This window comes from Neomonachus schauinslandi, chromosome 7 (genome assembly GCF_002201575.2).
Source record: "Neomonachus schauinslandi chromosome 7, ASM220157v2, whole genome shotgun sequence".
NCBI lineage: Eukaryota > Metazoa > Chordata > Mammalia > Carnivora > Phocidae > Neomonachus > Neomonachus schauinslandi.
In genome coordinates, this window is record NC_058409.1 from 102,076,188 (window position 1) to 102,098,411 (window position 22,224).

Sequence of the window (22,224 nt, forward strand, 5' to 3'; positions counted from 1 at the left end):
TTCTGAGTAAAGAGCGCTTGAAGTGTGACACTAAAGGTTTCTAATGATCTGAGGTCAGCTCTCTTTCAAGAAGTTCATATTACCAGAAAAATGAAAAATTTGAGGAATGTCTCAGAGAATTGGAAACTAAACAGTGCTCAAGTATTATTTTGGTTTGTTTTACTCCTTCCCTCCCTGCCCTCATTATATGATTTTCTAGAATGCAAAGTCTGCCATTGTGGAATTTTCCATTTGGCTGAATAAACACGAAGGACGTTGGGATATAAAACTACCCTGCACAGAAATCACCTCTCAGTACAACTAGTATTTATTGTTTTGTACATCGAGCTCTGCGGGGAATGGGCTGCAAGGAACTTCCAATCAGTTTTTCAGCTTTCGGGCGTTCTGATCAGCCATGTCACCCAGACTTTCAGAAGGAAGCGGGGAAAGAGCTAGAACTTAAGAGGCTAGTGATCTGGGTATACTGTTAAAAATCTGGACCCTTTGGTAAACTCTGGAGCGAGGAGGCAAATGAAATTAATGCTGATTCCACTGATGTTTATTGCCTCTAAACCAGAGGTGATTATGCCACGCCACTCCATTTTATGTTGCTGAGATTTGGACCCCTTGCATCTTGAATCCCCTGATAAAGCAAAGCAGATTGGTGATAAATGGGTGCCAGGCAAATGTGCAGTGACAGAAAGGTATTGTGCTTCTTTCTCAGGAATCGCCCAAGTCAACTTGACTTTATAGTTCAGCTTCTGTTTTCTTCTACATACTGCAAAAACATTTCCCACTTGAGGGAGCATAAAGCCAAGTACAGATTGTCCTCCCAAATTGCTGAAGTATCCCTGAGCCTTAATTTTATGAGGGAGTCCCCAGGGTCTTCAGAATCTGATTCAGAAATTTGAAATGAATGTTGTGTTGGTAAATAGGTATCCCTCTGGCTTTATGAGCTGGTATATGTGCTCTGAATGAAGGAAAGTTCATGCCAGATCCACTGCTCATCTGGGTTTGAATTACTCAGAACATTTAATTGGGTTTATAAACGGACTCCACATTGGACAGTTAGACAACCTTCCGTTTCACCCTAGAAGGCTAGATGTGGCCAGTGAATATGAGCTTATTGCCTACACATTTGAGGGCAGACACTGAAGAGAAGATTCACATAGAAGGGGAATAATCCTCAGAGATTTTATTGTCATGAACCCAAAAGAAAGATGAATTAGCCATAGCTGCATATCAGACATGATATGCCTGGTTCTCAAGATGGTGCAAATACCTAAGTATTTCTAACAGTCTAAGAGTACGGTTAATAAAAGGCTGATGTGCATCAAGACAAACCTCATGTTGCTAGCAGCCTCTAACTTGAGATAGTGTCTGTACCCAACATGACTCATTATATTAATCACAAAATTAAAATATAAGCACAAGCCAGCAGGAGTAAAAGAGCAAATTCAGAAAAGAAAAAAAAAAGGCATAAAAAACCCCCACAGTGATCAAGACTTGACCTTGGGGAATTTATATATTGGATTAAAAGGTCTGGAGCCAAACGGAACACCAAATTTAAGTCTTCTGCTTTTATAAACCAGGCCAGATATATGCTTTTGTCATTTCATCATATAAATCAAGCATGTACTTTTAAAAATCAGAAACTATCTTAGAATAAACTTTTCAACAAGAATTTCTCAAGGCCTATGGTCTGCTGGACATGGCGCTAGGGACTTGGAGAAGGTGATCAGATATTCAGGGCCTCAAAGGGCCTACAGCTTAGCGGTGGAGAGTGAAGACGAACACTGTTGAAATCAGAGCTAAATGGCCCCATGGCGTCTGTGGCTGTGCTGTGCCAGACGGAACCGTCCACACTGTTGTTCCAAGGAGGGAGAGAGATCTGAAGCTGTGGTTAGGGTGGGATTCCTTCTGATGGCACAGTGCAATTCTCAGAGCACGGGCTCTGACGCCTAACACCCGAGATTCAATCCCTGCCCAGCCAGTCGTCAGCTGTGCGGACTTAGGGAAAGTTGGCTCTCCTCTCTGAGTCTTGGTTTCCTCATCTGCCAAAGCAGCACCTTAAGAGGCTCTCTGTGAAGACTGGATGAGTTCATGTTCCACTTTCAATAAACGGCAGTTATTTTTAGCATTAACCAAACCACCATCACCACCTTCATTGCCAGGCTTTGGAGGATGAGAAGTCATCGTAAATGGGCACAGACTGAAGCCAGTATTCCAAATAAAGAAAAGGTGAAAGGAGTGAGGGACTGGAGATGGGACAGAGCCAACGTTTTGCTTCTAGGCTAGGGAGGACTAGCTAGACCAAAATAGAGAGCAGTTCTTCACATCTGTAGGGAGAGGAGATTGGATAAAGAGGGTAGGACCAGATGATGGGGAGAATCTTTTGTAATCCCTATAGAAGCCTGTACCTTAATTCTGGGAGGGTAATGTGCCTTGAAAAGTGCTGGAGAGCAATGTCAGTTTGTTGACTACTGGGGCAACAAGAAGCTCAGAACTTATTTGCTAATTGATGGGGTTGCAACATAGGAAGTAAAGGTGAATCTTCCTTCTGTATTTGTAGTCCATTCAGCATCTTTATTATAAAGGCTCTGAAACATAAGTAAAAACCCATCACAATTATGCTTGAACTGTTTCTCGGAATTGGGTTTCCCCAGTGTTTCTGTAGACTCTAAATAGCTTATCCCCTTTTCTCTTTGCAGAACCCTGTTCACATTATCATCAACCAATGGTCATAACAGGACAGGGAAAACCATTTTTTTAAAAATTATGTTATGTTAGTCACCATACAGTACATCATTAGTTTTTGATGTAGTGTTCCATGATTCATTGTTTGCGTTTAACACCCAGTGCTCCATGCAGTACGTGCTCTCCTTAGTACCCATCACCAGGCTAACCCAGCCCCCCCACCCCCCTCCCCTCTAAAACTGGGTTTTAACTGTGAGAGAAAATAGATCAATGAAAGTTGTTGTTTTTAAGGAATAAACATTTTTTGTTTTTAAGAGAGGAGATCCAAGGCCATGAAAAGAAAAATAGTCCGACTAAGGACGTAGATTGGAAAACAAGCATTAGTTCTATGAGGAGACTCTGGGGATTTTCAATATTTAGGATACTAGTATTTGTCTTCTTTATTCCCTACTGGGTTTTTTTTTTTTTAATCCAAGGATAGGATTAATTATCTTAGAAGAATCTAATCTCTACCCTCATCTTTTAAACTGCAAGCAGGGAGATATTTTAAACATTATGGAAAGAAGAGAAAATCTCTCCTGACAAATAAATGCCTTGAAAAATTGGATATTAGTACTAGTCAAGTGCTCTTTCTTTTCAGAAATATTAAAATTGCATATTAGAATGGAAGGATCCTTATACTATACTCCCTCCTAATGCCACAAAAAATAAGACTTTAGGAACAATTTCAGAGACAAAAGATTATGTGAAACATCCAGTTCTTCCCGTTATGGGAAACTTCTTCCTTTTTTTTTTTTTTTTAACATCCCAGGCTCAATCATTTCCTAATGTGAAATTACAGATTTTTCAAATTACCATATAAAACTGCAAAAAAATTACACTTGTGACCACAGAAGAGATAGCATACACTATCAATTTGATTTTAAAAGGCATACATCTTTTATACTACCTGTCATTTTTATAATGCCTTTTACAAATTTAATCAATACGTTTTAACATTCTATATACTTTAAGTGCAATATACAATAAATATTCAAGTTTCATCTTAAACATGCTTTAGCCTTTAAATTGTTAAAACTGCAGTGCCCTTTCAATCTACTTACATAATGTCATAAAATATACATTTCAAGGTAAATGAAGTCAGCTACTTCAATTTAGTCCCTCAAACTGGTAGTAAATGAGAGGTTAACACTATGGTGCCAAACCCATTATTGAGTAAATTTAGCACCTTGGACAGCTCTGTAAAATCTTTATTGCTTTCCTGACCTGCTCGTCATGTTCTGTCTGTGTGTTCAGTGGCTCTCAGCTCTGATTGAAAGGCAATATATTAGATCCCCAACACAAACACGCTTGGGGGCTAGTTCACTGGGAGCGTAATGACATGGAGGTGAGAGCAATTTTCTGGTCACCAAAATCCAAGCACCTTGCAGGTCCGTTACACTAACTCATAGAGGACCCAGAAATTTCCTTTCTCCTTCCCATTTGCAGAAATAACTAATAGAAGCTGAATCACACTGGCAAAGCTGAACCAAATGTGGGCTGTCCCTTAAATCCCAAAGTCGATACTGCAGTGAAGGACATTTTAAAATGGGCAAGATATCATTTAAGGAAATCACTTTCAGGAAAAAAGTCCAGATTCACTCTCCACAAGACTGCTGGTCTGAAGTGATGCCAGGCTAATGACCTGCCTATGGCCATGTGCCTAGTGGGAAAGCATGACCCAGCTCCTTGGATAGAAGAGGGATATAACTTTAAGAAGCAAGATTCACATGTTTCATTTTCAAAGGATTAAATGGTGATTAGAACTCTGGGTATTGAATAAGCAGAAAAAGAAACAGTTGGATTGTGTCACTGGAAAACTTTATCATCAAAAATATATGAGAGTAAAATGTATAGCATGCACTGGTAGTTGGAATTTTTTCAGGTTTATGAAAACTTCAAAGATCTTGGAGTTTATTTTGAACTTCTCTCCTCCCTGGTTCTGTGAAATTAATGAAAATAAGCATTGCTCAGAGTCCTCAATGATAGTGTTCCAAGACTGAAATTCACAAGCGCAGTTTCCAACTGCACCTCATCTTGCTTTTGACAAACAGGAGACTTGTTTTTTTCCTAAAATGAAAAGAAAGAAAAATATCTTCTCTGCCAAACCCAAACACTGTTATAAATATTTATTTGGAGAAATAAATGAACGTAGACCCAGAGAAGTCAAATCTTAGTAAATAAACTAACTTGATCCTATTTTGTTTTAATCTTTCCTAAGGGCTAGATAAAGCCATGAGGTTTTAGTGAAAGCAGCAAGGGCCGAATTTGATATGGGGGTAGGGTTTAGTGTGGCCATAACATAGTAAATTATTAACTGCTGTGGTCAGACAATACTGCAAACAAAAAGTGGTAAATAATCTTGTAGCTTGCATTAAAAAAAAAGAAAAATTATTTCAGATGTATTGATTCAAACTCCATTGATTATATAATGCTTTACACTCCTTATATGAAATATAACTGAACTGTTTTATAAATGGGGTCTAGCAGCTTAAGGTAAGCATAAATGTTTATTGAAACCTGAAAACCCTTCTATCTCATTTTTGAATTTAGGACATTATATATGTCATAAGTAGTTACTGCGGTATGACAACTATTTTATCTTATATTATAGAAAATTTAAAATTGAAAAATGCTAATATGTATCTAAAAGCTTGTCATTTTAAGAGTTGTTCAAGGATTTTTGAAGAGGCTATGATGACAGCAAAATGAATGTAATTATATCCCTATTTTCTGATCAGCGTCTACAGTATATGAAAATCGAACACTGCTGCTTCTCCATGCAGAAATCTATTGTGTAAAATATTTAAAGTTAAACTTCTTTTTGCAACTTTAGCCATGGCAAAAAAAGTTGTAAACATATCTTCTTGCAAATCACATCTGATAATCATGCCACGCCTTTATGTTTGCTTCTCTGATAAGCCTCCATTTTACAAGCTTAACTTCCCTCTTCATCTTCCAATATAAATGAATCTGCAGACAATTAGGGCAGAATGAAGAGGGAACAACTTCTTTTGGTTGAAGAAAAAAATTACCACCACACACACTTTTGTAGAGTGCGCTATTTATTAGAAATAAGCATGCAGGCTAAATGTGGAAGTCCACCTAAATGAAGAGGGAGACATTTTCTTTTCTTCAACTGGAATGAAAAGCAGAGCATATATCTGGGATGAGAATGAATGAGCAAATGGGGAAAATGACAAACAATACTGGAATAGCAAAGGATTGCTATAAAAGAAACAGACTCTGCCAGTCATGAAAATTGGTGCAGAGAGAGCTTCCGGGGGCAGGAGAATCCTTTTGTAAGAGCCTCTGACAAACAACGCATTGCCTCAGAAATGTGAGTTTACTCCATCACTCCCTTATATCCTGGCTCTGCCACACAAGGGAGATAAACAAAAGAAGTTTAATGCTACATGCTTCTAGTAGCCAAAGATTGATTGGAAATCCCTCGAAAATGACCTGTCTGTTAAGGTCGTGGTTCCTGGAATAAGCAATTAAGTACTAAATAAACACATCTTAGGGATTCATAACATGCACTGAATGACATCGATTGTAGTAATCTAGTAAATGACCTGGCAATTGTATTCAGCAATAAACATATGAGTGCTTTACCGTGCCGATGGCAGACTATTGAGTGATGTATTTTATCTTGCAATACCAATGATGCTCACCTTTTGACTCAATTAAGTGTGTATGTGAACAGGGATAAATTGGTGATTTAACACCATTCTGGGGTTCCCCGAGCTACTGCCTTTAAAGCAGTGCAGTGTCCAAGTCTGGCCAGAGGGAACTGGAACGTGGTCTTGTGAAAAGATAACAGCAACTGGCTGTCACTCGGAGGATTGCATCTGCTTTTCTCTTGACAGGAAGTCATCCTCAAAAGGGCCGCGGATCTGGTGGAGGCACTGTATGGGATGCCACACAACAACCAGGTGAGCGGTCCTGGGGCTCGAAACTGCGTGGGCCTCCGCGTTCATTTGAAGAGCGCGGACTCCTTCTTGTGTCAAGAAATGGTGAAAAATATGAAAGCCACTTGCATGAGTTCAGTGTCATCCGGACATAACACGTCAGGCTATTCAGTTCTTCTTTCTTGTTTTGTAAATCTTTTGTTACCTTTTGTATAGAATCATTTTCCTTAGGGGAAACGGGACTCCATTTAAAATGAATCTTCTGTGGGAGTGTGCTTCATAATTGAGGAAGAGAGTTACTGATGTTTTATTTTATTCCTCTCAGGTTTTCAAGCAAATTTAGGAGGAAAAGGGGGGTTTAATTTTTTCTCCTAAAACGCATAATAAGGCCTGAATATAATTGTCTGCTTCTATTCACGGAGCTACTCCGTGTATATGATTCCGATTGCTCTGGAAACTAGGAGTCTGAGCAATCATTCACTCCCCTTTTTTTTTTTTTTTTTTTTTTTTTTTTTTTTTTTTTAAAGATTTTATTTATTTAACAGAGAGAGATATAGCGAGAGCAGGAACACAAGCAGGGGGAGTGGGAGAGGGAGAAGCAGGCTTCCCGCAGAGCGGGAAGCCCGATGTGGGACTCGATCCCAGGACCCTGGGATCATGACCTGAGCCGAAGGCAGACGCTTAACGACTGAGCCACCCAGGCGCCCCTCACTCCCCTTTTTTTGTGTCACTTGAATCAGTGTCCAGGGGACACAGTTCCACTAATACTCAGGGACACAGGGAGTCATCTGCAAACCGCCCTTAACTTTAGCAGGGGAGATGAGCTGCAGGCTGTGTGTGTGTGTGTGTGTGTGTGTGTGTGTAACACCAGAGGTCCTGTGTGTTACTGGCAGCAGAGGGAAACGCCATGGCCCTGTCACATGTGGGGTAGTATGAAGGGATGCCTAAGACAATGGCCCTTCAAAGTCAGACAAACAAGGTTATGCAGCCCAGCTCTGTCCTTGAATAGGCGAGTGTCCTTAAGTGAGTGCTTCATGTCTCTCTGCGCCTCAGTTTCCCCATTTGCTATATGGGCCTGATGATGATGAGACTTGTCCTAGGTTTGCTGAGAGGTTGCGGAAGTCAAGGCCCTGAGCACCTTGCCTGGCATAAAACAAACACTGGAATAGATGGTTTTCCTAGGAGTATGACTAGGGTAGCTAAGGGGCTACTGCTTTTACTTTGCAGGAAATTATTCTGAAGAGAGCAGCGGACATTGCGGAGGCCCTGTACAGCGTCCCCCGCAACCACAGCCAGCTCCCCGCCCTCACTAACACCTCGGTCCACGCGGGCATGATGGGCGTGAACTCCTTCAGCGGACAGCTGGCTGTGAACGTCTCCGAGGCGTCGCAGGCCACCAATCAGGGTCAGGAGCCTGCCCTCCTCCCTCCCCATTGCCCTGCCCCTTCCCAACCTCAGGCTTCTTCACGCCACCCGCCCCCCCCCCCACCGCCCCCAGACCCCACCATTTATTTGGCACGAAACCGTTTTTATTTAAAAACATTTTTTTTTCCCAATAGGGGAGATTCCTAGTTTGTGTGTATCAGATATTGCTGTAGAATTTGGGTGATAGCTATCACGACTGGCAGTGTGGTATCAGAGGCTAGAAAGGATGCACGCACTTAGCCATCTCTCCATTTGACTTTTCATCATAAACCATGAATGACAGATCGCAAAGAGGCTTGGAATTAAAGTTCTGAGGGGCCAAAGCACATCATACTCGCTCAGGGAATAAGAACCTGTTAACTCCAGGGTACATCTCTTAGATTGGGATGTATTTCTGCTCCAAAATGATAATTTATAGGCCCTACATTGCCACTTCTCATGGCCCTGCTAAGTATTTATGATCTCCTAAGAAATGTGTGTTTTGCTCGCTTCCCATTTTAATCACAGAGCTAGCACCACCAACCCACGCACATGAATCACCCAACCCCTTCCCTCCGGGATGCGGCGATGGGGCAAGAACCAGAGACCTTCCTGTCCCCGAGCCTTCCCGGATTGCCACCCTCATCCCCGGCTTTGCCCCCACCCCTCAGGTTTCACCCGCAACTCAAGCAGCGTGTCACCACACGGGTACGTGCCGAGCACCACCCCGCAGCAGACCAACTATAACTCCGTCAGCACAAGCATGAACGGATACGGCACGGCTGCCATGTCCAATTTGGGCGGCTCCCCAACTTTCCTCAATGGCTCAGCTGCCAACTCGCCCTATGCCAGTAAGTAGACCCGTGTGTCCTGCATTTCTGCGTGCTTTTGCTCCAAGAACTGGAGCCCACTGGAGTGGGCTGTGTGGCCCACTGTACAGGGTCTCTTCAGCCTGAGGGCTCCCACCCAGGTGATGCTATGAAAGGCGCCATTTGTCTCTGGCAGAAATCTCTGCCTTCCCTTGCTCACCTTCCTCATCCCAGAGTCTCCCTCGTTGTCAGAACTTTGTTAAAACCCAAAGCAGCAGTAGGATGTCATCACCAGAACCCAAGCTTCGAGTCGGAGTGGAGATGGGTTTGACCCCTGATTCTACCAGTTACTGACTGGCGGCCCTATGCAAGTTCTCTCCTCTCCATGCCTCAGTTTGCTCATCTGTAAAATGGGGAGGGAACTAACATCCTCCCCCCACCCCATACAGTTGTGAGACTTTGATAAAATAACGCATGGAATGAGCTTGTCCTGATGTCTGGCCCACAAGAGGCACAGTCAGGAAACCTAATTCATCGCGATGACGGTCTAAGACTTCAGTCTTAGACAGAACACAACACTCTAAGACTTCACATCTCTCCCTTTAGGAATAGGACTCCTTTTTTTTTTTTTTAAATGCTTGGAATTTTTTCCCCTTTGTGCTTGATGTATACCAGAAAACAAACAATAGCAACAACAAAAACACTTTATTTTTTCCAAAAATCTGGCAAGATGAAAAAACACACATACACAAGAAATTTTTTTTTTTTTTTTTTTGGTGCCTTGTCCTCGCCTTAAAGAAGTTTAGCTTCAAGAATTTCCAGTACAACATTTAGATTGCATCTAAAGAACCTCAGGGAACTGGCATCTTTACATATAAACTGTCCTGGGCTGTGTTTCTACAATCTCTTGATCTCCCGCTGAGGATCTGTACCTAGATAACCAAGTTTATCTTGGACAGTGTGGGTGACTCTTCCGTTTTGTGAAATGAGGCCGAACTCTTAGACATTTGTGGAATGATAGAAGATGTGTTGTTAAATGAAAGAATACTCATGATTTTTTTTTTTTAAAGAGTCTTGGCTAAAAAAACCTAAAAACCGTGCTGTCTCTGATGGTGGAAATGTGGAGTGTTCTAATCCTTTGAGAGAGGAAAGATCATTCTTGGCCTTTGAGAGAGGTTATTTCTGAAAGTAATACTTAGTGCCTTTTACTTTCTTGTTGAATTTTTATGCTCAGTGTGTGCTAAACTTTATATTTCCACTTTATCTGTTCAGAATCACAGCTTTTTGAGCGTTTAAAATGTCCCCAAATAATCTGCATACATTATGTCTGCCTGCATTATGTCAACGGGACCAGTTTGAGGATTTTGATTCATCGAAAGATGGTTTCTCATAGATCTATCATTTCAGTGTTCTCCCATCTACTCAATCAGAAAATGTTTCAATCATGACCTGAAAATTAAAAGGTGGCGTTCTTAATTAAATCAATAAACTAATTGCTATATGGTAGCAATTCAATTTAGGGGCTTGGATAGCTGTCTTCCCAAGCCCATGCAGACACCCAGCAACTTCAGCCTGAGACTGCATCTGTCAGTCTGTGAAACTTCCAACATTTAATTTCCATTAATTGATTTCCTCAGTGCTCACAAATATAGTATTAAATTCTCAAATAGGCTCTCAGATGGGACGGTTTTATCTGCATAAATGCAAATAAAACAATAAACACAAAGCCCAGCTGATTTGAATTTTTGCCTCCATAATATTTAATTATTCATAAACCACTCATGTTGAAAAATTCCGAACAGAATAAAAAATAAAATAAGACATTGCACTGGTGAACACACTTTGTGGTGTGGTGGCTGATAACTAATAATGTTATAACAAATGGAGCTGCTTGACTATATTTCATCCTTTCCTCTGTTAACCACCCCCTCAAACTCCCCACCTCTAAATACACATAATGATCGCATTTGCCAACGAGATTAATTGCCTTCCTCAGTGAACCAGCAGGATTTCAAGTCTACGAATATTTAAAAATCAAACCTCCAGTGCAGGAGTTTTGCAATTTAAATGGGTGTTATTATTGAGCGTATTTTTACATTTACAAATCCTAAGAGATGTATAAAAATGCTGGCCTCATTAAAAGAAAAAGTACAGTGTAGAACATATTTGTGAAAACTCTGAGGATGGCGGCCCAGTGTTCTACTCCATCAAGCATTCAGTGCCTTTGGATTGTGTAGTGCTGAGGGCTGATTCCAAGGGGTCATTTCCCCCTGATGGCAGTTGTTGCCTAGACCCATTTGATTCCCACTTCCCTCTTTCCACAGCCAGTAGGCCAAGGGAAGGCCAGCCCCCTATCCAGCAATCTAGACTCCAGTGGGCTCATGGGAAGGAGGACTTTTTCCCTGGGGATTGGTTTCTTTTGCAGGGGAGTGTAGTGGAAAAGACACTGGATTTGGGTCTGGTTCCTGGCTCCACCACATTCCAGCTCTGGCCCTTTGGCATGTCACAAAACTATTTTTTGAGTCTCAGCTTGCTCGGCTTGCTCAGATGTAAAAGGGATGTAATAGGCCCCAACTTAAGGTTGCTTTGACAGTGACATAAGATGAAAAAGACATGAAGATTCTTGTGAATGATAAAGCAATATGTAATGTTTATCACATCATGGGAAAAAATAATACAGTAGAAGGAAGTACTTAGAATTTGAATTAAATGCTTGAAAATTACTGGGCAAGATCCATGCTTTTCCCGAGGAGATGGAGGAAATAGAAGGTGAGTATATGAACATACTGGTCTTGAGTGGAGAGGACTCACTGTGTGCAAAATCTCTGTCTCCTGAAGTAACCATGAGATCATTAGTAACTAACGAAATATGAATGGCCAGGCTGAAAGGACCATGGTCAGTAGAGAATGTGCATCTACCAAACTCATGTCTCCAAGCAACTAGGTTCTCTCCCTCCATGAATTGCCAAAATTCTCCCATCATTGATAATCCACATCCCCACTACTACTACACTGTGAGTATTTACACAAAGCTCTTGTCCTACTGCTTATTAATTCACAAGCGTTCATGTACAGCTCTACGGGGATAGAAAGAATTTGTGACTTTGACTTGTAGTTCTGCATTATCCCCAAATATTGCCTGTGGCAGTCTATTTATCCACCTGGCCTCCTACCTAGCTATATCTGTGTATGTGAAGCATTCAGGCACAGTCGTATCCTTAGGGAACTCATAGCTTCATGGGGAGAACAGGGGCACATACACACCACTATCTGCCAGTGCTTTAAGTTGGAATCCTGGCATTACCTGCAACCTACCCTTCTTCCTCACACCTCTCATTCCTTCGGTGGCCACACTGTCTCAGGCTGGTCTCCTCCTGTGTCTTACATTCCCAGTCCCTTTGCTAGAACCTTAGTTTAGGCCCTACCTGGAATGCTTCATTTGACACCTCCCCCATGAAGCCTTCCTTGGTTCTCTTCCCTGCCTCTGCAGAGCTGGCCACGCTCACCTTTGTCATTATTTTGTGCTACCCTATCCCTTATAAGAGCACTTTCGTTTCATGGCCTGGGATGCCCCAGTGCCTAGCACATTGCCCAGCATGTAGTAGACCCACAATAAACACATAAAAGATCACCACCAACAAAAGGTCGCATGTGCCAAGCACCAAGTGATGAAAGCAGCTAAGATCCCAAGCGTTCAGAGAAGGCTCGTGCTGGAAGGGTGACCTGAGCAGGGTGGCTGGGTGAAGGGCAGAGCTGAGCTGTGTAATCTCACATGCCAGGAGAGGTGCTGATTTCTCCTTTCCCATTGCCCCACCCAGTTGTGCCATCCAGCCCCACCATGGCCTCCTCCACAAGCCTCCCCTCCAACTGCAGCAGCTCCTCGGGCATCTTCTCCTTCTCACCAGCCAACATGGTCTCAGCTGTGAAACAGAAGAGTGCTTTTGCGCCAGTTGTCAGACCCCAGACCTCCCCGCCTCCCACCTGCACCAGCACCAATGGGAACAGCCTGCAAGGTAAGCCCCACCCAGGCCAACAGGATGCCCTGACTTCACCCTCCCAGGGCCTGAAGCAGATGCGTCACTGGTGCGGGGGATCAGCCTTGGCCTGGCCTGCTTCTCTCTGCCCTCCTTTTGTTTGTTCCTTTGTGTTCACTCTCCTTGGCCCTGGCCCCTGGCCCCACACATCCCTTCTCTGCTGGAGTTGCCTGAGCTGTCCTCTTTCCCACTCCAGCAATTGTGCTCAGGCCCGGGATTTGCTTAAGAATACTATTTCCACTTACTAATATCAGCATTTCTCTTTTCTCCTCTTTCATTCCCTGTGGTCGCCATAATCAGACCAGTCTTTTGTGGACTCTAGCAAGTTCTCCACTGCAGGGTCTCTCCCGGGACTGGCCTTCTCCTGAAGTAGGTCACTCAACCTTCCCTTCCTGTTGCCTTTGTCAGAGTGAACGTGTGTGGGGCTGATCACGGGGAGTGCATGAGCCATGGCCTGACCAGAGCCCTGAGGTTAGAGCACTGTAGACCAAAGGCCCAAGACTGACTGCCGGGGACCAGAAACCCCAAATTGTTACTAGAGTATTCTGGTTCATATTAAAATTGTTCCATTTTGGTCTCCATCATGGAGTATGGAAAATAAGAGTCACCAAGAATTGAGGTGACCCCTCTACTCATTGAGGAAGAAGAACCCCACCCTTTTAAAACGGGGCCGCCGCGTCTCACATTTTTCTCATGTGCTGGCACTGTTGACCCGCACAAGCTCGTTCATCCCTCATGGCAGGATTGTGTGCTGGGCATTTGAAGCCCCTACTTTACAGATGAGAAAACTCAAGGTTAGGGAGGTTATGAAATCGTTTGACTTCCGGCAATAGTGTGAAGCCAGCAGAAGCTGGCTTCAAATTCAGGCTCAAAAGTTCATCTCTCCTCTTTCCATCTCCCAAGCACTGTATTACTCATAGGGGGTAAAAAGGATGCACCCAGGATGCCTAAGGCAACTGGCAGGGAAATAATATCAATAAAATAATCAGCTACCATTTATTTAGCACAGAACCATGTGTCAGGCGCTGTGCTCAGCATTGAGCATGCTTTATCTTATTTGATCCTCACAACTTCCTGGTGAAATATGAGGATATTATGATCTCCATTGTACAGATGATAAAGCTGAAGCTCAAGGAGAGTAAATACCTGCCTATAGGCATAGTGCGTAAATGGTGGAGATGAATGTAAACCCCACAGGATCTGCCCCTAACCCCTGGACTACACAGCTCCCCATAGTGCCTTCCCTCAGTGGTCGTCATGCCACCTTCACTGATGGACGTCAGCCAGGGGGGGCGGGAGGGGTCAGGAGGGTGGCATACCCATCTGGCATCTCTCAGCCCTGTCTCTTATGTATATGTATATTATGTATTGTATGTTATGTATATGTATATTATTTATGTTATTTATACAGAGTACATATGTAATCTGCACTGAATGCTTTACGTGGACGTAACCTTGTATTGATTCTTCCAAAGACCCTATGAAATCAGTACTATTCCTTTTACATAGATGGGTAAATTCAGGCCCAGTTTGCTCAAGGTCACACAGCTAATACTGATAAAGCCAAAATTGAACCCAAACTGTGTGATTCCAGAACCTGAGCTCCTAATCACTGTGACTTCTGACTCCAGACAGGCTCTGCTAAACATTCCTCAGAAACCTGCTGGCAAATCTGCCCAGCACAGCCGGAGTCATGCCCGGAATAACATGCTCGTGGCCCTCCCTTGAACTGCATTGGCAAAGCCATCTTAGAGGGCAGAGGAAAATAATCTGAATTACATTTCAGGCAACATTATTCACAGTGGGTCATGCCCACCTCCACACAGGGGAGCCACCCATTCATACACATCTGAGTCTTTTTCCGCTGAAAATAATGCTTTGTCACCCTCAGTACACTTCCGGCTGGCAAACTAAGGATATAATGCGTAAGTGCATATAACTTACGATGGGTTTAACTAAGGGTAACACCTATGGAAATGGAAATCTGCCATTCTTGAGCTGCCTATCACAACCCGCATTAAAACATAGATTTGATATCAAAATACGATAGAATGGGGTTTGTAATCAGCAGCTGAGAGGTGGTGCTTGAGAAGCAAAGGCCTGCAGCTCTTGGGAGGTCAGCAGCTGGATCCCTGGCCCACAGCAACCGAAGCGGACCACCCTTCTGCCAGGCCCAGGGTCTCTGCCTGCATGTGTCCCGAGGAGAGAGCAGGAAGGGACTGAAAATAGGGACTCGGCCCAGACGGTAGCATGTCCTGGATTTAGGGAACATCTGGGGTGTGTGTGTGCATGCGTGCGTGCGTGTGCAGGCGCTCCTAAGTAATAATGGAATGGCTTCAAGACAGGGACTCATACAGAATTTGTTCATTTGTCACCCAGGGCATTTCTAACACAAGTCTGCATAGGTTCCAAAAGTACAGAGGCCGTTCCGCCCTGTTCTGATTAGCAGCCGAATCGCCACCTCTCCATCACATTTCTCACACACAGCTGCACAGTGGGGAGGGTTCAAGGTGAAATTCAGGGACACACTTGGTGCTGGATTTGCTGTTGTGGACGACATCATCCTTGCCTTCTGTTTGAGCATGTGTCCAGGAGATTCCTTCTGCTAGTTTTTGTTTTTCCAATACCATCATGTACCAAACAGCTCCTGAGGGGCGGCAGGGGAGGAGGTATGAGTAGAGAAATTAAAGTCGAATTAACTGACACCATTTTTCTTGAAGCCATCCTGTCCGTCTTCCTGCCACCCTCACGAGGCAGGGCCCACACACCTGGGACCGCACCTTGGCCCTCTGTACACCATCACTACTGCCCAGGGTGCGTTATACCATTGCTTCTGGGGAGCTCCTGCCTGAGGCTTTGGGGTCTCCCCTGAAGACAGGGACATTGGGATGATGGGCTTCTAGACCTGCAACTAAAGAATGACCTCATTGTTAGTTTTCTAGACTCTGCTTACCTATGGAGAAAGGACGTGGGCGGGTTATAGAATGGCGGGGTGGCTGGGCGGGGGGGGCCTCTGCAGTGTTACCGTCCTTCTCCTTTTCGTTGTTACAGTGATTTCATTTGGACCCACCTAGTTCAGAACTGTGATCATTAGGACCGGGCAAGTGACAAAGGAAGAGTTGGTTAAGCAAATGGACTGTTTAAATAAGATCAGAGGTGACACGTTCAGGCTATTTGAGGGTTTTAAAGGCCTGTGTACTTCCAACTGCCACTCTACGAATTGTAGATCATCCTGGGTTTTTCTTTAGCCAGCCCCTTAAAGGCCTTTTCCCCAGCAGCCCCGTCTTGGCCCCGTCTCTAGTGACTGCATGTATGTTTATTCCCCAGTGAACACGCATTGCAGTCTCGCATGATGGTGATGACGATGGTCACAGCTACTAACATGGGAGGGCTTGTTCCCAGCCAGGCTTCTACATTATCTCATTCCCAACCACCCTTGATGTAGGCTGTTTGTTGTCCCCATTCTACAGATGCAGAAACTGAGCCTTAGAGCCAAGATGGCTCATCCAGAGTTACACAGCTAACAACCTGGGAGAGCCTGGGGTTAAAACCCTAGCAGCCTGATAGTAAGTCCCTATGCTCTATGGTCATACTATTGTGAAGCCACTGGGTTAGGCCCAGGTGGACCACAAAATCCTGGCCTTCAAATCTTTCCCTGTGTTAAAGGAAACACAACACCCCAGTAAAGCAGACAGATCTGTCTAGGAGAGGCTGGGTGCCCACCTGTAGAAGTTCAGAGGAGGGAAAGATCAGGGAGAATTCAGAGTAGTCTCCTGGAGAAGGCTGCCATTGAACTGGACCTTGCATGAAGGGCAAGGAGGATTCAGGCAGAGGGAGATGGGGAGGGGGCATTTGAAGCAGAGGATTAAAGATAACTGGAGCCAAAGAGTAATGTGCAGTAACCAGCAAGCCACTTGGCATCCTGGAGCATGGAGGCCCAGGAAGTGGGGATGAGGTTGAACAAGGAAGTCCTTACGTGGAAGCCATAAATTCCATTCTTTCCATATATTTTATAATTCACAATTTCTCCTGCGGTGCCAACTGGCTTTCTCTCCCAGGTAAATAAAACCTTGGACAAATTACCATATGTCTGAGAAATTTTTTTAGGATAAATCAACTCTTGTCTCAGCACTTCTGGAGTCTCACAAGATATGCTGTTAAAAAAAAATCTAACTTTTGTGGTTAAACAAATCTAGAAAGTGGGGTGCTTACTGAATCCCAGTCTTGGAGAGCAACAATGCACCTAAGTTTATTAAAAGCTCTGAGACAGACATCCTGCAGTTAAATAAAAAAAGAGTATTCCATTTAGTTCTCTAAATTTATTTGCCCAGAGAACCCTTTCTGAGTGTTAAGACCAATTAACATCCCATGAAAAACTTTGGAAAATGTACCTGTATTTTGGATTTAAAGAGAAAAGGCAGAGACGTCTTCTTCCATTTCCATCCAGGTAAAGTCATTGATAAATCCTGATCCTGACGACTCCCCAGGTGTGTCTATTTTCATAGGTCAAAGACTTGAGTGACCCACTCTGCTCAGCCATTGTCCTGGAGACGTCCTCCCCCTTCTCCAAAGGCTTATGGCCCCTAGAGCATGGATTCTATGCAATTTCAGGCCTCAGAGGACTTCATTAATCAAGAGAGAGGCAGCCCCAAGGAGGCTGTCAGCATGCCCCACAGTGTAGTGATTTTAAACCCTAACCAAGTCCTGGACAGTCCCTGCAATGAAAAATTAAAAACAAAAGACCAGAGTGATTTCACAGAAATTGTACACACACACTGATTTTTTTTTTTTTCTTTCCTCACCTTGTTGGAGCTCAGGCTGGCTGGCCCCACCTGACTCTAGATATCATGTAGTCCAGCGGTGATCTCGTGGAATTGTCTTTTGCTCTGGGCACATGCTCAATTTGTGCAAGATCCCCCCCCCCACCCCCGTTCTGGTCCTGATTAGCTCATAATTCTTACCCATATGGTGGTTCGAGGAAGACCACATTCCACTCTCTCACTCCAAACTCTCCCAGCTCTGCAAAACTTTTCATTTTGTCTTTGTTCTTATCAAAATGTGAAAACCATAATGCAAAATGCATGGCCTTTCAGACCAATAGTTTTCTGACCTTCTGTCAGAGAACGTGATCACCCAGCTGCCGGGGAAAATGGCAGAGCCACCTCGGTCTTATGATGTCTTGTGATGTTTGGCATGTGTTGCTGAGAGTGTTGTGTCCTCATGGAAATCTTCATGGCCCCCACTTGGGCAAGTCAGTGTGCCAGCGGCATTTCGGGAACATTCCAAGCCTCAAACACCCATCCCTCTCACCCACATAAGTAATCCTGAGGATTGCAGCACAGATACAAGAAAAACAGGTCCTAAAAACCCAGGAGCTTCCCTGCAATCATGCAGTGGGATTACTTTATAAAAAGGCCTCTTTAGAGGTATAGCAACTCAGAGGCTGCAAACAGAGATCTTTTCCTAAAATTGATCTATCGGTAAGTGTTCTGCGTCTGGAGTTTAGGAGATCACCGATGAGACTTAAGGAGCTATGACCCTGATATTATAATCAGGGTTTGGGGTGTAGGTACAAACGAGATTCCATGGTTTCCCTTAGACTCTAAGAGAAGTCTGAGGGCCAACAAGGGCAAGGTTAGGAAAGTGTGGGCAGACCAAAGCCACCCCCTAGGTACCCTCAGATATGTCTGTTGGCTTGTTTTTAATTTTAATTATTTGCTACGAGGTATAAACTGGGCTCTTTTGTATTTTAAAAAATTCACATCTCCATCTTCTCTTGCAAGAGTTCAGAAGATCTGGTGGTTGTGAGCAGGCATTTCTGTGCAGTAACTGTGGGGAGCCCACTCTAGAGAAGGCCTGCCATGCCCCTGGCAGAGTCCCTCCACCCCTATTAGTGCACTTTGCTCACTTCTGTTCCCAGTCTGGGCTCTCGGGGCGCTGGAGTTTGTGACCCCTATATTCCAGATTAAGAAGCACTGTTAGCTATGGACTGGCACACCGGTTAGCTCTGCTTTGTAACTTCTAATGGGGCCCTAGTGGAGGTTTAATCTAATTAATCTAGCACATTATTCAGGTACAAAACACGGCTAGATTTTTTTTTTCCTCTGGCCATTCAGAATTAAAAAACAACCCTGATGTTTTCAGGGTCCAATTACTAAATGTTGGCTGGTCCCACTGACCAAATTAGCGGGAAGTTTGTCGGTTCTCTGCTTTGCATCCCATCGACGCTGCCTGAGCCGCCTGGCTGTATTGTAGGGGACTGCCCTTTAATGCCAGGCGCACAAAGTGGATTTGGGTGGAGAGCAAACTAGGACTTGGTTCTCTTGCTAGAGGTTTAGAACCCCCACAGAAAGGCCTGGCCTTAATAAGGGTGCCTGGACCCACCTCCAGCCTAGATGAAAGATCCTTAGGGAGGCAGAGCCATGCTGAGCTGTCACGGTGCAGAGACCCCCCGCCCCCTTGCCTTTGGAGCTGCAGCATCTTGAATTCTCATGTTAAGGCTTGGGTTAAAAATCTGAGCTCCCCGTTTCCGTCAGATCTAGGGCTCACTTGAATCTTAGGGGGACTGCTTTTCCAACTGATCCCGAATCTTTGGGAGTTTAAGTTGGTCTGCATTTGGCAAGAGACACTTCCTGTTTCTAAGAAAAATGGCTTATGAGGGCTTACGAAAAAGACTCCAGGAGCTTTTGGACTGCAAAACGGCTCTTGCAAAACAACATTTGGATGATTTACGTGTACATGAATCAGAAACATGTGGATTAAATTTCCCTGTGAATACAGATGGGTTTAAAAATTAACGGAAAAAGTGTTTGGCAAAATACATTTTTTAATTGAATTTAAAATGTCGGGGGTGGGGGAGGGGAAACAGGAGGGGTGCAGAGGCTGCAGGGCTTTAGAGCCTCACCTAGCCACCCTGTGTCTGCAGCAGGATTTGTGGTAGTTGGGGTTCGCATAAAAACAGGCACATTTTTCCGGACATGAGAGTTGGGATACGAAGAGCGCCACTTCCTAGTATCAGTCATCGCTGACAAGAACATCAATTTAAAGTTAGAATTGCCAACGAGAAGAAAGCAATGACTTTCTCTCTCCTCTTTGGAACCAAAGATGGCTGCCTCTTGCTTCTAATGGACGCATCGCTCTTCCCCCAACATATTTCAAAGTTGCCATACTGCTTTAACTTTCTTACAGACGTCCTTCCATTGCTCATGCTCATCATGTGAAGTATGCTGTACGAGGTGGTGCCTATTTGATATAAGAGGAAACACAGCCCAGAGAAGTCAAACCATTAGCATGAGGTCACACAGCTAGTTTAGCAGCAGAAGGGATGGATTAAAAGTAACAGCAGCTAACCTCTATGAGGTCTTTACTAGGAGCTGACTCTGGGCCAAGCACTTCACACATGTTATTTTGTTTAAATCTCCAGCAACCCTAAAAATGTCACTGCCCTTACAAATACCCTTAACTACATTTTCTAGCTGAGGAGGCAGAGGTTCAAGGAAACAAGTAACTACCTTGGGGGCGGGGGGTGGAGGAGGAAGGGCATCCTACTCAGAAAGCAGGAAAGCCAGAGGTGGAAGGCTGGCCTAGCGGATTCCCTGCTTTTCTAAATACCGCTGTGTGCGGCCTGCTAACTCGGAACACTTTGAAAGAGTTTTTTGATTACCCCAGGACCTTACCCCAGCTTTCCTAGGCTATAATTTTCTAGGAACGTGGTCAGACCATTCCGGAGCCTTGAGTGAAGCCGTAGTATAGGAAACATGCTGTAGTTTCATGCAAACCTGCCTTGCCTCCTCCGCCGTGCTCTTCTCCCAGCTTCATCTGCCCCGGGAACAAGGCCCTCGGTGGCTGGCACCTCCTTTTCCCAGGCACGGACGACTGAAATGAAGGCATTCAGCTTGCTGCTCTAGCGCCCTGCCTTCGTGCACGCACAGAGCACAGAGCATGGGCTTTTTGTAGAACTTGCTGGCAGTTGGGATGAACTGGGTTTTTTTTCTTGTTGTTCTTTTTTTTTTTTTTTTAATTTTATATTATGGAAGTGAAGGGGAGGGGGGAAAAAGAGTGACAAATTGAAAATTTTCACTATTTTGCAAGGTTTGGGGCCGCAACTTTCCCAGCAGTATTCAAACTATGCAACTTTCCAGCTACGTTTCAAAATTGAAATCAGACTTGGAGGATGCTTAGCCTCTTCTGTTCTGTTAAAGACACATACACAGGCTGATATATTACCATTCTTAATAAAGTACATGTATATTTTATAACAAACCCTCGTTCCAGGGAAGATGAGAGCACATTTGTGACTAATATTCAACCAACATAGTGGTGTGTGGGTGTTTTTTCCCATTTTTTTTTCCCCCCTCAGTGAGAAATTTGGATGCAAAACCACTGACTTTTGTCTTCTCTTTCCACAGCGATATCTGGCATGATTGTTCCTCCCATGTGAAAGAATTGCCTTGAAGAATTTTATTAATGAAGAGGTTGGATTCTGCTACAGAGAGTAATCTGATACAAGTCCCCGAGTGGAACTTTTAACTCAGGCCTTTTTAAGAGGAATCACGATAACTGCAGATTTTTAAACAAACAATATCACCGACCTTGCAAATACTGAAATTGGAAGGGATCTGCAAGTGCAGAGTGTTGGTTAAAAGTTGTACCTCCCAAGTATTTGGGGGATATATTTATTCTGTGTTGATAAAAGCAAATCCACTTTTTCTTTTTCTTTCTTTTTTTTTTTTTAAGCTTAACTCTGCAATCATTTGTCTTTTATAAACCGTAAAGCTGTATACAAGGGACACTATAAATAAGACTCCATGTTTTAATTTATGATGTTTTTAAAGCTGTGTAAAGGGAGAATGAAGTGGTGATATTTACAAAAAAGTCAAAAAAGAAAAAAAAAGAAAAAAAGAAAAAAAAAGCTTGTATGGGACAGAATAGGAATGCCAGTTAGATTTTTTAGAAAACTAAGGGTCGGCTTTTGCGCCTTAAAGCATATCAAATGGTAGTTAGCTCAGACAGTGCATTTTCAATATCTAACTTAACATGCCATCCCTTAGCAGTGCAAGCTTATTTATCTCTTTTGTATTGTTGTCTTAAGTAACTGTGTAAATAAATGCAGCCTGGAAAGTTAAAAAGTGATGTAAGTGATCACACTTTTCCCTTCTACTCAAAAATCCAGTGCCTCTAGACAGATTGTTAAAACTGCATATTTAAACCTGATATCATTCTCTCTTTCACTTGTGTCAACTTCTTCTGAAGCCGATGGCCTCTCGAGAGCTTGATGGCAAACATACTGTGTGAGAATCTCCTATGAGACTTCATGGAACAGGGTCCAGGCACAGAATTCCACATTATGCT

At 43.6% G+C, this 22,224-nt stretch overlaps 1 protein-coding gene across 13 annotated transcripts in view; it reads left to right on the forward strand.

Annotated features, from left to right (window-relative positions):
* EBF1 (EBF transcription factor 1) overlaps positions 1-21,749 on the forward strand; it is a 394,047-nt gene extending 372,298 nt beyond the window's left edge. For 5 of the 13 annotated variants that reach the window (XM_021697812.1, XM_021697789.1, XM_021697805.1 and 2 more), the window contains 5 exons: positions 6,585-6,650; positions 7,854-8,031; positions 8,702-8,881; positions 12,658-12,852; positions 21,282-21,749. In XM_021697812.1, the coding sequence (XP_021553487.1) occupies positions 6,585-6,650; positions 7,854-8,031; positions 8,702-8,881; positions 12,658-12,852; positions 21,282-21,313 (651 nt within the window). In that variant the 3' untranslated portion in view covers positions 21,314-21,749. Of the gene's footprint in view, positions 1-6,584; positions 6,651-7,853; positions 8,032-8,701; positions 8,882-12,657; positions 12,853-13,173; positions 13,242-21,281 lie in introns of those variants that run through there. The other 8 variants (XM_021697770.1, XM_021697780.1, XM_021697798.1 and 5 more) reach the window with 4 other exon arrangements.
* The last annotated feature ends 475 nt before the right edge of the window (positions 21,750-22,224 follow it).